The sequence below is a fragment of the Brassica rapa genome, chromosome A08 (assembly GCF_000309985.2).
Source record: "Brassica rapa cultivar Chiifu-401-42 chromosome A08, CAAS_Brap_v3.01, whole genome shotgun sequence".
Lineage (NCBI taxonomy): Eukaryota > Viridiplantae > Streptophyta > Magnoliopsida > Brassicales > Brassicaceae > Brassica > Brassica rapa.
In genome coordinates this window covers 22,627,684-22,642,560 of record NC_024802.2, presented here as the reverse complement: position 1 = coordinate 22,642,560, position 14,877 = coordinate 22,627,684, and the positions used below count along the sequence as shown (strand labels likewise).

Sequence of the window (14,877 nt, the reverse complement as noted above, 5' to 3'; positions counted from 1 at the left end):
AAAGTTTAAGATAAGTTAAATTTTTATACATGTATTATATAGTTTACTAATATTAACCTGTTCTACCAACATATTATATTTTTAGCATAAATATTTTATATTTATGAAAATAAAATATGTTAACTTATCAATTTAAAATAATTTTATCATATTTTGTTCAATATAACATTTTTATTTTAAAATGATAGATATTATTATAAAATTGATAAAATAGGATAAGATTTTATTCTTTTAGTAACATTTCATTACTAATTACAAAATTAGTTGAAAATATTTATATTCAATTTATGACAATTAAGATCTTACTATAATCTTTTTCAAGAGATTTCTGAGAATTTTAATTTTTTTTTTAAAAAAAATAAAAGATATTATGATTAAAGTAGTTAAAAATATTATGTATATTAGCATTAGTGATATACATTTAATATAAAATTTAAATGATGGTCCAAATAAAAATATCACTCATCAAAAAATCATGATTTTTATTTTATTAGAAAACAAATTTGAAAAAAATTAAAATAAAATAAATATTTATTTCTAACAAAATCTTTAAAAATTATTAGTAAATGTATTTGTGAAATTAATTAATTTCATTTTATTTAAATTTTCGTTTATAAACCAAAACTATATTCAATTTTAGTTTTTAATTATATTTTATGATAATTTAAATTAAAACTAACTAATTTTTGAAAGTAAATTTAAAAAGATTCTAAGAAGATTTTAAAAAGATTTTGTTAGAACACTTTAAATATATTCATTTGTATTTCAAATAAAAAGATAAAGATATTAAAAGATACAATAATGAACTTATGTAAAATATGATATTTTCTAGAAATGGTCCAAACTAAAAAAATCACACATGAAAAGAAGTCATGACTTCTGTTTTAATATATAAGATTATTCTGTTATAATATTATTCATATGTGATTTTTAATACTTTTTCTAGCTATATAAGGCCTCCATAATAATGATATATCCATATAGAATATCTAATCACTAAAATAATAATAGATTTAAATTTATTCAAAAAAATTTAAAGCTGGATCCATTAAAAATAACATACCAAAAATAATTTTTAAAATTATGAGAATCATTTTTTGCTACTAATTCCTAGGATTATTTTCTATAATAAAAGATTCTCGTTATAAATGCTCGAGATTTTTTTTTCTTTTTTTTTTTTGCTTTTTTTTTACAAACTGTACGAGCATTGCATCACCATTATTATGTGAGTGAGAAAATATGTTTAATGTTTCTAAACACTTTTGATTGAAACATAAAATTATTACTAAAATAACATTTCAGAATATATTTAACATTGTTTTTACAAAGTCCAAACATATTTTAACGATCACATCACATATTTCACAGAAAGAATTACAACGTCTGCATGATGTTAGGTAACAACGATTTGAACTCAAAAATTATCAACATGTGTTATGCTGAGTTAAATTTTTGAATTATTTTTAATAAAATTGATAACTCAAAAATTAATTCAATATCAAGTAAATTTTTATATATTAAAAGTTGAGTTAGTGTTTTTCTTTGTTTTCTACTAATCTTTCTAGGATTATTTTCTATTTTCTACAATTTTAAGGTAGAGAAATTTTACTTTTACACTTTCTTTGGTACCACTTTTCATATATACATATAGAAGGTAAACATTTTCAGAAATACCTAAATCATTAATAGACAAAAGACAAAAATAACCCTCTCACAATTCTAACCTTATTTTCTATTAGACAAAAATAGTTGTATTAGATTGGTTAAAGACTTTTGCTATTTAAACAAGAAACAAAGGGATATAACATAAATAATATAACACTTTTGGAGATAATCATAAATTTGATCAAGTGTAATACATGCAGGGCCAATCAAAGGCGAGTTTCGTGTTGCAATTTCACATCTCTTTTAGGGGGTTAGTGGGGAGCTAATTCACGCTGATTTCAAAAGTCAGAAGTATTTTAATTCTGTAAATATTTTCATTGATTCTTACAATATATCTTTCCATATTTATAGAATCCATATTTTTTTTTCTTGATTGGGGATGACTTATTGTGATTTATGTTAAACTTTTCTACTATTGTTTATCTATTTTCCATATAATTTATTCAAAATAAGTGTTCAATTGTGTTTAAAGAAAAGGAGCGTTCTAGAATTGTTCTTTGTTTTTTTTTTCATCATCAAAACTCGCAAGGTAATACAAGTCTTTGGTTCTCTCTTTTCTTATCTCTTTTCTTTTTATGATATATTTCTCTGTTTTTCATTATATCATGTATTAAAATGGTTTGATTGTTATATTTGTTGCTTTCAAGTTTACGTTTGGTTTCATTATTTTATTTGTTTAGACTACTAGCAAGAACTTTGATGTTTACCTGTTTGTTTGTGATAAAATATGTTTGTGTGTATGTTCTTACTAATATTGATTAACTTCACATAAGATTGCAATGGATGATAAATAATTCTGGGTTTATCATTTTGATGTGTTGTAGTGTGACTGTGCATGGAATCTATTTAATAGTTATATATGCATGTTTGATAAAAGAGATTATATGGAATTGATAATGCTTCTCACGTATTATATTTGCATGTTTGATAAAGAGATATTGATTTTGTCGTCTCAACTTTTTGAGAATGCATGGGTTAAGTCTAGTATTTTGAAAATCTTGAATAGTAAGTTAAATGTAATGGATCTTTGTTCCAATAACACCATAGTTTAATAGAATTACAAAATCTAAAAATACTTAACTTTTTGAATAACAAAAGATTTATATGGAATTGTAAAATCACCACACCAATAACACCAAACTTATTAGAACTTTAAGAATCATGTTACCAATAACACTAGAATCTTTAAATTCTTGAACTCTTTAAAAATCAATCTCCCACTAGCCCCCCTTACTTTCGCAAAACGCAACGCTCGTAGAGCTCAACCAACACACTCTTTCTTGCATTCTTCAACCCAACCAACTCAGCTCCGAACCCGTGTTTCAGTATCTCATCTCTCAGCTTCTTCATCGTGTACTTGGAATGATCCATGCCTGTGGACGAAGACTCTCCTCCTCCACCTCCACTGCTCGTGCATCTTCTCGGGGTCATTGCACTCATAGCTCTCCCGCTCTCTTGTGAAGCCGTATCTTCTTCTGTCTCGAAAACAGAACCTGAAGAGGTTATACTTGCTTCCACCTTCAAACGCTTCACGCGTTGCAGTGGCGTTGCTTCATCTGAAACCATGAAAGAGTCCACTCGCTGCATCGTATTCACCCGCATGTTCTTTTCCTTCTCTGCGTTGATGATTCTGTGCCATTCCGAAACCGCTTCTTCGTTTTGTTTCGCTCTCGTCTCTAACGTTTCAGACAGTGCGTTCTTCTGTCTCTCCAGATTGTCAATCTCGATGCTTTTCTCCTGCAACAACGCTTGGAGTTTGTTTTCATTGCATCGAGCTGATTCCACTTCTGTTTTCCTCAAACTCGCAAGCTCTTTAGCCGCTGCAGCCTCTTCTTCAGCATCTTTTAGCTTCAAGCAGATCTTTTCGAGTTCCTCTATGCGGCAGTTAGCTTGATCGATTTCAATGCATTTGTCATGCAACGATGTCTGGAGCTCGTTCACATTCATCCGTAAGGCATCCGCTTCCGTCTTCATCGAATCCACAAGTTTGTTAGATGCTGAAGCTTCGCTTTCCTCACTTTTCAGCTTCAAGCACACCTTCTCAAGTTCTTGGATACGGCTCTTAGCTCGTTCAATCTCAATGCACTTCTCCACAAGTGACGTCTGGAGACTTTTCTCGTTATTCTGTGCTGCTTCAGCCTCCATTCTCAACGAATCTGCAAGTTTCTTAGCAGATGAAGCCTTGCTTTCCGCATCTTCTAGCCGAAGACAGAGCTTTCCAAGTTCCTCCATATGCGAAAGATGGTTCTTGTCTAAATAATCTCTCTTCTGCCTCAACGCCTGCGTCTCATTTTCACGTGATTTAGCTGCGGAGATCATGGATTCACACTTCTCATTCAGATCCGAGACTTGAACCCTCAAGTCTTTTGCTTCCAAAGAACATTCCTTCACCTTCAACTCACTTTTCTGCAAAATAAACAACAATAAACAGAGTCAACGAAACTGCTTCTTATGAGCTCCTTAAGGAACTTCACTCTTTCAAAGAAGCTCACCTTTAATTCAGAACGTGTGGAGGACAATAGCTGCTCCAAAGTTGAAACCTTTGCAGCTTTCTCAGTGATTACCTTCTCCTATCATTAAACCAAGAAACATTGTCACAACTTGGAAAGCTGCTACGTTCGATTACAGATTCATCACAAGATAAGTTTCTTTTGATTCAAAAAAAAAAAAAACACAAACCTTTTCATCCAAAACACGGGAGAACTCAGCTCTCATGCCATCTTCCTTAGCTGAAGCTTGCTTCAACCTCTCTTCCATTGCAGCTATCTTCTCTGACACAGCCTTCTGCTCACTTATAGTGTTCTCGTACTTAATTTTCCAGTCAATGGACTTATCGCACCTCTTGATCGACGCATTGCTCACTCCATTCTCATCCAACGCCCCCTCGTACTTACGTTTCCACTCAGCAGCCTCAAGTCTTGTAGACCCGAGCACCTCCATGAGTTTTGAGTGTTCATCGTGAATCGAGTTACACTTGCTTTCCAGGTCGTGAATCCGGTTTTTGAACTGATCCGAGAGCTTATTCATGTCATCAATGGCTCCCTCGTAGCGCTTCTGATACTCCTTCCTCATTTTCTCTCCTCCTTCAAGCTGTTTCTTGAGCAGATCCATCGTGCTTTCCGTGGAACGGTGTTGCAGCTTGAGTTTGGAGTTCTCAGAAAGAAGTTCTTCCATTTGATCCCCTCTGCGATGGACGAGAATGTCCTGTATACTGGTAGTAAATAACAACTGAGAAAGGTTAAATTTCCCTTGAAGATAAAACATATAAGTAAACGAGTAATGTATATAAACATAAGGAGAGAACCTCTTTTTCAGAAAAGAAGAGAGTGTCTGCCACTTCATAGGACCGTTGATAGATACTTCATACTCCGCAACAGCAGTATCAAGGGCCTGTTTCATATATGATAACAACGATGTTTATAATGAAAGCAAGTCTTGCTTCAACGGCTAAGAGTTACTCTGCTTCAGGCTTTATCATGTCTAAGTCGAAGAGGGAACCTTGATTATATCGCTGCTATTAGCATCACGAGAACAAGGCAATGCCCATAGTTTCTTGCCCATGTCTTCTATGGCATTACAACATCTCGAATACGCTTCCATATCTGCCACTCTCTTGTGATCCTGAATTTTTTTTCAAAAAAACTCTATTTAGCCTGAAAAGAGACGACTTATTGGCAAAACAGTAATAAGAGATTAATAAAAGAGAGAGATATGACCTCAAATGCTTTGGCAAAGAAACTCCAAAGTTCTCTTTTGTACCTCTGTTTTACTTCATTGTTTCCAATGGAAGATTCACAAAACGCGGTTAAAGCTTTGGCAACCGCCTTGTTGTGTGCTTCTATTAGCATTGACTGCAGATTTTTATGCTATTAGTTTATCTTACTACTGCTTCCAAGTGAATTTTGAGTGTTACACGAATCAAAACTTACTTCTTCAAGAGTCTCTGCACGCTCCAAAGACGACATGTAAACCTCAGTTGCTGTATCACGAGCCTTTCTACCTTCTGATTCCTCTACAGACTGCAAGCAAATACAAATTATGATCAGAATATGCAGAAGCCTTTCCTGAGTACACTGAAAATTTCCAGAACTGACTAATCATTACCAGCCATAAAGAAGAGATTTTAGGCAGGACACTGTTGTTAACGTTTTCTGAAAAGAACTTTGTGAAAGCAGCAAGAGGCGGCCCTGTGACGATGGTACTATCACCTCTTTTCTTAGGCCTTACTCTCTCAGAGACAAACTTCACTAGAGCATTTACACCGTAGATAAGCTGAGGTCGTAGGGCTTCTACCTGTTTACAAAAGAGTACAGATTTGATCAGACAAGAAAAGAGAAAACATAAATCGACTGAGGCTTGTTTAGGAATTCAAAGGAAAGGATCAACCCACTCTGTTATTCTGAGTTACATCTTCTCCACCTTCCACTGTCTCTGAGTTAATATCCTGATAATGAAGAAGTTAAAAGCCAATCACAAACATCAGAGACTAGCTGATTCCATCCCCTAAAGAATGAGTGGACCTTGATAAGAGAATTATCACCTTCATAAGTTGTACAAACATGGGAGAGAACTGCCCAAGCCCGGAAAATGTATTGTCCTTAACCTCTCCAACGTGGTCGTGCTTGCTAATCTCAAGTAGACGAGAGAGATCAAGTGAAATGTCATCTACACCAAGTGTCTGAAACATGAACTACATAGCACTAAGTATTGTGTTTAGAAGAAACTTCCTTCAGAAAGAAAAAAAAAAGACATAGGTACTTACCGGACCATAGATAAACACGGTTGATAGGAGGATAGCCAAGGAGAATATCTGACTGCTGCGTGTAGCCTAACATAGAAAATTAATTCAGAACAGATGAAACTGATTATATTTGAGTGACTAGAAGAGACTAACCAGGACACCATTTGAGTCTGCCCCTTCGACATCGAGTAACACTAGACTATATTCAGTGCCATCTTCTGAGATCCTCTTCACAAGCTCAATCCACATCCATATATCTCCAGTGCATGGCCTGTGAAGTGTTTGTACTTCAAATCCAATGCTCCTGCTAACAAGCTATACATCCAACATTCAAAATCAGTCATTACACATTCATTTTGCATCATTTCTACAACGTTCCCCAAAAACCTGATTCCAGATGAAGCTCTTGCCATGTTGAGCTTTTCCGAAGAGAGAGACAACAGCGACGGGACCCTTGAGCTTCTGAAGAGCGCCGATGGCTTCCGGGTCCGTCTTCAACTTCCCATTCTCATCTGTGTAAACCAGTTGGATGGCCCGACCCGTTTCCGAACCCGACTCCGCCGTTAGCTTGCTCATCAATACCCCCAAAAGGTGTCTCCTTTCTTCCTAGCTATGCTGAACTAGTGCAGATCCTCCTTCCACAATGGGGCTCCTCGATTTACTGAAAAGATTTGATAAAGGTCTCTCAACTTTAGGGAAGTACAGTGAGAGAAAAAGGTTTAAACTTGGAAACGGTGAGAGAGAGAGAGAGAGAGAGAGAGAGAGAGAGAGAGAGAGAGTGAGAGAGATCAAGGTGTGATGCTTTTGAGGGGTTTAATTTTACTATTTATATTTTCTTTATTGGGCTGTACTTATCAAAAGCACATTAGTGTAATAAGCCCATATGTAAATTTTGGCTACTGGTTAGATACCATTTCACTCGCTAGCAGCTATCAAGTATCAATACACATATACAGATTTCAAGAGCTATTAGTTACAAGAAAATAGTATTTTTGTTCTTTCTAATTTTTTCTCTCTTTCTGATCAAACTAATCACATAACACAATCAATTACAAATTCACTTAGGTTGAAACATTGCCAAAATATTAACAAATAATGCGACAAGGCGTGAAAAAAACAATTAAATAAAAGATTATATATGATGATGATTAACATCATCAATCAAAGCCATAATGCCCCCGCTTGTCTGAGAGTAGGCACTAAATCACCACTAATATGAGCAGCCATCAGATTCTCCAACCCTCCAATCATCTTTCCTCCTATGAACATGACTGGTAACTTCTCTTTATTAATCATGGTTTTGCCCCATTCACTTATGATGATATTTTCGTCTTCATCATCAACCTCAGCTACCAGTGGGTTCACGCCATGTGTAAGTAGCAGTCGTCTGGCCACGTGTCCCATGCAGCAGCCTCTCCTAGCAAACACCACCACAGCATTCTCCATTACCAATACGTTGCTTGATTCCTTAATGCTTAAAGATAGCTTTTGTGGTGATGATGACGATGTTAGCCATGATAATGATGATGATGGTTTATCTTCAGCCTTTGGACGGAAGATGCTATTGCCCGGTATGGTCTTCGTCCACGATGATTCATATGGTCTTATTGCTTTCTGCATTATTGATGTATGAGAAGAGAGAAGAGAGAAGCGAGAAGAAAGGAGAGAGAGAGAGAGGGTCAGAGTGAGTCTTCTTTAGCTGGGTTGCATTGGTAAGAGATTGGATTAAAGAATTTATACAGGGAGCTTGGAGAAAATTTTGTTTTATGATCAACGTAAGGCATGCGTAAATTGCATTCTCATAATATCCAAAGCAACGTCACTGTATCTAAAAAAAATACTTGTGATAATTCATTAATGTTGAGTGTAGATCATCCAAATATCTTCTAAACATTTAGTGTTAATTATCTTAGGAGTGAAAGACACATTTTGAACTCATTGTCGGAACTCGAATGCGACATCTCAGTATTTTAAGTATAATTATCATTATCTCAAACGTAATGTAATCTTTAACCTATGATATTTTAGAAAAATCAATGACTTGCACGATTTAGTTTATTTTTTAAACAACTGATGACGATGACATAGTTAATGGCTTACGACAAGGCTGATGTCAACAGATTGATCTAGTTGTTTTAGATTTATGGTTGGCTTATGGGTAAAAAGGCAAATCATTGTATGGCATATCATCTCTATTACGTCATGAGGATCACATGTTTTCTCTAATATTAATTAAAAGGAAAGCTCAACAACTAAACTTCATTTTGAATCCTTTGTTTAGTATAAGTTAGCTTTGCATACAATCTGATCGAAAACACATTGCACGAACGTCAGAAATGCCAAGTTTGTGACGTGATAATTTGTGGAAACAATCTAACAACCCCCTCGTCAAAGGAAACAGCTGAAGAACGAGAAAAAAATGACAGAACATGGACCCTCACCGTGATAAAACCACATGACGTTTCGCAGTAACTTTACGGAACAGCAAGTCGTGAATTTTTAACTATTTATTAATCAAACAATACAGTCCAGCTAATTCTTTTGTTATCTGGTGACATTAATTTAATAATACATGACATCATTTATAAGCAAATTAAGATTTTTACTAGGTCAAAATTTTATTTTTAATTTGGCGTGTTCGGAACTTCATCACAGTGGCACCGGCATGGCGTGATTAAATACAAAGGGCATGCTATGCTCATTCGAATAATACGTATGCACTTATCTTATTATTTCTCTCCAATAAAAAAACTGTCAACAGGTAGATAACGTTGCCAAATAAAATCTGAATAGCATAGTAATGGGCAAAATAGTCTGGTCAAAACACAAACTACGTTTTTGGAGGAATGGAACTTATTATGTCCTTCTTTTACTTCTTAGGGCCAGGCTCCAAGTTCATCCCTTGAAGGTTAAGCAACAGATCATTGGAGCTTAGGTAGACCTTGTTAGCTGATTGTGCAATGGTCTGAGCAATCTCTCTCGCAGCTTCAATCTTTCTCAGAGTGATGAATGCCTGATTGTTTGCAATGGCTTGTCCGATAAGTTGAGCACTTTTAGCTTCTCCCTGCACAACAAATCAAACACACACCAAATGCTTTTTAGCAGAGACACCCACAAAATCTATAACCTCTGTCATTAGATTCCAATTGAAGATCAAATATCATTTACCTCCGCACGGATAACCGCACTCCTCTTGTCTTGCTCGGCCTTCTCCACAATGAACTTAGCACGTTCAGCTTCCTGAGCAGCGACTTGTTTTGCCTCGATTGCAGCGGTGAACTCTTTGCCGAATGTGAGAGTTGTGATGGAGACATCATCAAGAGCAATGTCGAAGTTGGAAGCTCTCTCCGTCAGAATCTTGCGTATCTCTCTGCTCACAGCCTAGAAGAAAGTAAAGCAGTCTACCATTATGAACAAAAGAGTAAAAGAAGTTGTACAAGAAGAATGTTGAGTAACATACTTCTCTCTGAGTGATGAGCTGGCTTGCATTGTACTGAGCCACCACAGCCTTAAGGGTCTCATGGATGATGGAAGGAAGAACCCTTTCACTGTAATTCTCGCCAAGGGTTCGGTAAATCTGAGGCAAACGGTCACCCATGGGACGAGTGAGAACCCTTAGTCCAATTTTCACCTGTGCAACAACAAACAAAAATATTAGAAACACAGCAACATCTTTAAGAACAGCAAGACACTATGCTATTTTCTGTTACAGCTTAATGTAACCTCCTCAGAAAGCAACTATGATTTAATTTCTCATTCAATAGACAAAAAATGAAGCAGAAACAACACAACAGGAAAATAAAAAAAAAGATAAGTAGTCAGCGTTTTCTCCATTTCTTTATTAACCACTACCCGTAAACTCACACAGGTCATATAAGAATATACATTAGTCTTATAACATTCTAATAGAGAAATGGAAACTCAATCAATAGCTCCATAGCCGCATAAACTATATCCAAACTTAAAAAATATGGTCTCCATGCTGCATTTAAGGATCTCAAAATAAGATCAAAGGAAGAAATGTCTACTATAATCCATAGCTTCACAATCAGGAACAGCATTTGAAACTGAAGCATGACATAGCTAATATAAAAACACACAAAAAAGGAGAGACAGAAGCACAAGAAACAGAGAACGCACCATCTGAAGGTCATGACTACCGGTGGTGCTCTCAACAAGGTAGGGTCGTGCACGGACATCATAGATGATTGGCCTCTCAAACCATGGCAACATAAAATGTGTTCCTTCCGGGTACACCTGAAAAAAAAAACAATTCCGAGAGTAAAGCTCATGTTTTTTTAAAAAAGGTAACTATTCATCGACTCAGATACAAAAATGATATTAACTACTGAGTTAGCTGGAGGAATAATACAGAACCTTTTCCTTGATACCAGTTAAACGGTTGAACATGACAGCACGGTGTCCACCCTCGACATTGTAGAGGCTATTGGTAATGGCATAGAGGCCAAGCCCACCAATCACGCTGACCTTAAGAAGGGCAGAGAGCGCAGGAGATCCAGGCACGTTGGGCACTTTGTTGAAACTCATTTCTTTAAGAGCTACAAATAAACAATCAACACGGCACTTACAGTTACATTACACAACACAAAGACACTGTGCACGGCGAGAAATTTTATAGAATCCAAAAGACTTAACAAAGCAACAGAAACATGAATCTTAGAAAAAATCTGAACTTGACTAAAATCGATCGAGCCTTTTTTTACCATTATCAAATAGACGCAGTAACAATAGATCGTCGACGCAGCAAAAACAGATCCATGATTTTTCATTACATTAACATTCTATTTCTAAATCACACAAAGGATAATCAAACTGAACAACGATTAGGCACAGCGTAAACTCTATCCACACAAATAAACACAGTAAAAGTTCGGAGATCAAAATGGAGGATCCAAAGATAGAAAGTCACCTTAGCTAAACTCTTAATCGCCGGTGATGCTAGGGTTTAGGAAGAATCACGATCTGAGCCCCTCGGCGAAGCTTAGGGTTTTAGAATTGAGAAGGAGACGAATGACAAATGAGCTCCTGATACAAACCGTCTTCTTGTAAACTGGGTCGAATTGTTTAGGCCCATTAGTAAATAACGCTTCATTAGGCCCAGTATGTCAGCTACTCTTTACTTTTCGTTAGGGTGTGCGCGTTACTAAAAATATGCTTCATTAGGCTCATTCTGTAACTTTTAACAGGGATAGATGCACATGGTCAAAGGAAACAGTCGCTCACTGTGTTCCTCTCACTGCTCAAAATTTTATGGCGGCTGGGAAATCATTTTATTCTAAAGTGTAATAAAAAAGCTTTTAAGCTCATTTCCCTGTTGCTCAAAAAAGAAGAAAGTTCATTTCTCTATCTTTTATGAGCAACATGACTGCTAATCTATAAGCAAGTAATACCACAAACCAACAAAGAGTCATATGGTCCATGTCTAGTGATCGCATGTTATTGCTTACTACAAGATGTTGCTAGTTAACGATGACGTCATTACATAAAACGCACAAGGTTTCTTCAGACTGAAATGGTAAAAGGAAGAAAATAGAGAGACTATTTTTCTCAGAGGAAATCTTTCATTGGGTCTTCGTGGTGAACTCTCTTCATTCTATAAGCTTCCATCTCTTCCGGAGTCACCTGTCCATGAAATAAGAGATTTTGATTAGCGACCATTCAATTTAAGAATATGATTCGATACTATAAGATCATTACATCGTTGGTGTATTTGACATTGTATTTGCGTTTCCTCTCATCTTTTTCTTCCCTCTTACGCTCATCCTCCTGCACACATCGTTATTAGCGGTATCAGATATGTCTCCAAGACATAGAAACGTATTGACAGGAGAAAAACTCAAGCCGCATTCTTACCTTTTTAAGAGCATTAGCAAGTGCCTCCTCGTTCAACTCCAAATCTTCAGGAACATCAGATCCCCATGCGGCCATTCTCTTCTCTTCAACCTTCTTTGGGCTCTCTGTTCACCAAAAACACCATTCATTGTTTTGTTAGCACATGCGTACAAACAACAACATTACAAAAACATACGCAGAAGTGTGTGTGTCATAAGCTATTCCTCGAGCAGTTTTTTCAACCAATCCAATAAAAAGATATAAGGAACTGAAATAACAAACAGAGTCAGCAACACAAACCTTCACAGGCTTCTTTGCGAGCAATGTTAGCCTTCATCAGATCAAGGGATGCCTCCGCGGCCTCAATACCAGCAGAGCCTGTGCAGTAACTATTGCGAATTGTCTGCTGGCAACATCTATATCCCCATTGATGGTCTTTCCACCATGAGCCCCAAACGCTTGTGTGATTGTTAGCAAGAACATCTTCTTCGTATTTGCTCTTTGGCAGTATAACCTCCTGTGTACAAAACAAACACCTATTAAGAATCAAATCGATCCACACAAAAGCACAACATACCACAAGGAGTTCACATTGCTCTGAGTGAATGGTTCGTGAAGTTAAAATATTAAAAACCGTACCTGTCCCTTTATAATCCTCCCTGCTCGGTCATACTCAACTTGTCTTTCACTCTGCCCAAGCAAAAGCTCCATTGGAATTTCATCTTCTGTAGAAGCATTCCCATACTTCTCCATGATTGTGTCCTTTGTCTGAGTCTTCAGTTTGTCCTTCGCGACCTTGAAGTTCTTGTATAGCAACTCAGCTTGGGATGGAGCCGCTTGCATATGCATGTCCTGTCCCTTGTCAAATGCTTCCCATGAGTGGATGTTCATCTGTTTGAACTCTAGAGCTTGTCCACTGTTTCTATACTGATTATCTCCCTGGATAGATGGTAAGCAAAAATATGGTTTAGTACCTTAGATTATCAGAATGCGGGATACAATAGCGATAAACTACAACTAACCAAATAAAATTTATCATTCGGATCTGCATCTGGAAGTGGGTCTTCACGCATGGATCGTGTTTTAGGGTCATAATGAGCCGAATTGATATCAAGGTTCAACAGGTATTTCGCTGTGTCTTCTCTGATACGCAGATTCCTGAAATCAAGAAGAAGGGTTACACGATTAGTGCATCAAATAAAAGAATCCAACCAATTAGACATTACGTGATGATGTTTTGTAGTCCATACCTAACAGTTCCTGTGCTACCACCACCAGTAGTTCGAACACGTTTTTCAACCTTTGCAAAGTCCATCTGCCTGCTCTCATCAACCTTAGCTTCATCGACCTTCAAGTCATCATCATCTTCTTCGTCCCCATCACTGGTTGCTGCATCATCACCTTCCTGGTTATTGTTCTTCTCCTCTAGTTTCTTAATCTGCTGCTCCTTGAGATACTTCTTTCGCGCATCCTCTTTTGCTTCATAAAGGTCTACCACACGATGATAGGTTGAAGGATCGTACCCATTCCATCGGTCCCTCTTGCCATCATAGTCGAGCTCAAAGCTCTCGATTTTCTCATCAGGTGCAATGTTCTTGTTCGTGTACTTTGCTCCAATCTTGCGAGGTCTATCCATACACGCCTTTGCAGTATGCGTCATTGCACCACAACTTACAAAAAAAAACAAGAAAAGTTAGAAACTAGATCAAATTCAATATAGCCAAGGTTCAGAGAGAGACATACTTCTGACAAGCTCCCTTGCGGTATTTTTCGGCTTGGAAGATCTTAGCACCTCTGTCATACCACGACTTAGTGTAATTGGGATCACTCTTCCAGTTCCTTTGATGCTTAAGACTGGGCTTTTCAGCGTTGAGATACCAAGGAGCAGATGACATATACTGAGGAATGTGAGGATTGATTTCTTTACCATCCTCATCTAGCTCAGCTGGTGCAAGCCCGGCTTTACGAGCTTCCTCTAATTCAATTTGCTTCCTATGGTCTTCCCTAGACTTGAAAGCAGCTGCAAACAACCCCCCACAGGAACATGTCAGAACAACAATTCACAATTTGTCAAACAACTTGACAAGACTACTATTAATTCACAGAAAGTAGCCAAAATCAAAATCAAACCCCAAATTAGAAAACACACAGACGGTATCTTACGGACGTACCAAAATTGATCGCTAACATTAAAAATTGACCAAAGAAACCGAAATAATCAGAAGGGCAGACTCAAAATCAGACTCTATCGCAAATTGGATCTAACAAAAACCAAATTAGAAATGAAACTCACTACACAGATACGCCAAAAGCAGTAAAAGCCCTAATTTTCTGATTACAAAAGACGTAAGTAGGTAATCAGAACCCAGATTCATGACCACCAAAGGCAAATTAAGAACCAAAAGAGCCCAGCTTTAAAGAAGATCTACCGAATTAAAGAAAAGTGTGAATGAAATCGGTACCTGAAGCCGTCGCCATGGTTGTACAATCGCTAAGCTTCGACTTCTCTCAGGCCACAAGGAAGAAGACAAAAAAAAAAAAAAAAAAATCCAGGGACCGCTTTTATAATTGCTCCAATAAGGCGGTAACTAAACGGCACCGTTTTATGAAGTTTAATT

At 36.7% G+C, this 14,877-nt stretch overlaps 4 protein-coding genes across 4 annotated transcripts; all 4 read right to left on the bottom strand.

The window, feature by feature from the left end:
* Window positions 1–2,670: 2,670 nt before the first annotated feature.
* On the bottom strand, window positions 2,671–7,197 carry LOC103836602. The gene is made up of 13 exons (XM_009112892.3): window positions 6,794–7,197; window positions 6,560–6,721; window positions 6,428–6,493; window positions 6,206–6,343; window positions 6,056–6,109; window positions 5,770–5,958; window positions 5,595–5,684; window positions 5,382–5,516; window positions 5,164–5,286; window positions 4,970–5,055; window positions 4,345–4,876; window positions 4,158–4,235; window positions 2,671–4,071 (listed from the first exon to the last, which is right to left on the bottom strand). Exons 1-13 carry the CDS (start codon window positions 6,980–6,982, stop codon window positions 2,896–2,898), a joined length of 3,018 nt encoding a protein of 1,005 aa, XP_009111140.1. The 5' UTR covers window positions 6,983–7,197; the 3' UTR covers window positions 2,671–2,895.
* A 150-nt stretch (window positions 7,198–7,347) lies between these two features.
* LOC103836601 (monothiol glutaredoxin-S13-like) lies at window positions 7,348–8,880 on the bottom strand. Its single transcript, XM_009112891.3, has one exon. It carries the CDS (start codon window positions 8,024–8,026, stop codon window positions 7,568–7,570), a length of 459 nt encoding a protein of 152 aa, XP_009111139.1. The 5' UTR covers window positions 8,027–8,880; the 3' UTR covers window positions 7,348–7,567.
* Window positions 8,881–9,107: 227 nt separating this feature from the next.
* On the bottom strand, window positions 9,108–11,509 carry LOC103836600 (prohibitin-2, mitochondrial). Its single transcript, XM_009112890.3, has 6 exons — window positions 11,337–11,509; window positions 10,784–10,965; window positions 10,547–10,663; window positions 9,867–10,037; window positions 9,575–9,787; window positions 9,108–9,470 (listed from the first exon to the last, which is right to left on the bottom strand). The coding sequence occupies exons 2-6, from the start codon at window positions 10,952–10,954 to the stop codon at window positions 9,276–9,278; spliced, it is 867 nt and encodes a 288-aa protein (XP_009111138.1). The 5' UTR covers window positions 10,955–10,965; window positions 11,337–11,509; the 3' UTR covers window positions 9,108–9,275.
* Window positions 11,510–11,741: 232 nt separating this feature from the next.
* Window positions 11,742–14,871, bottom strand: LOC103836599 (pre-mRNA-splicing factor SLU7-A). The gene is made up of 9 exons (XM_009112889.2): window positions 14,722–14,871; window positions 14,003–14,279; window positions 13,510–13,929; window positions 13,282–13,417; window positions 12,899–13,198; window positions 12,560–12,776; window positions 12,281–12,384; window positions 12,125–12,193; window positions 11,742–12,049 (listed from the first exon to the last, which is right to left on the bottom strand). The coding sequence occupies exons 1-9, from the start codon at window positions 14,735–14,737 to the stop codon at window positions 11,975–11,977; spliced, it is 1,614 nt and encodes a 537-aa protein (XP_009111137.3). The 5' UTR covers window positions 14,738–14,871; the 3' UTR covers window positions 11,742–11,974.
* Between the last annotated feature and the right edge of the window lie 6 nt (window positions 14,872–14,877).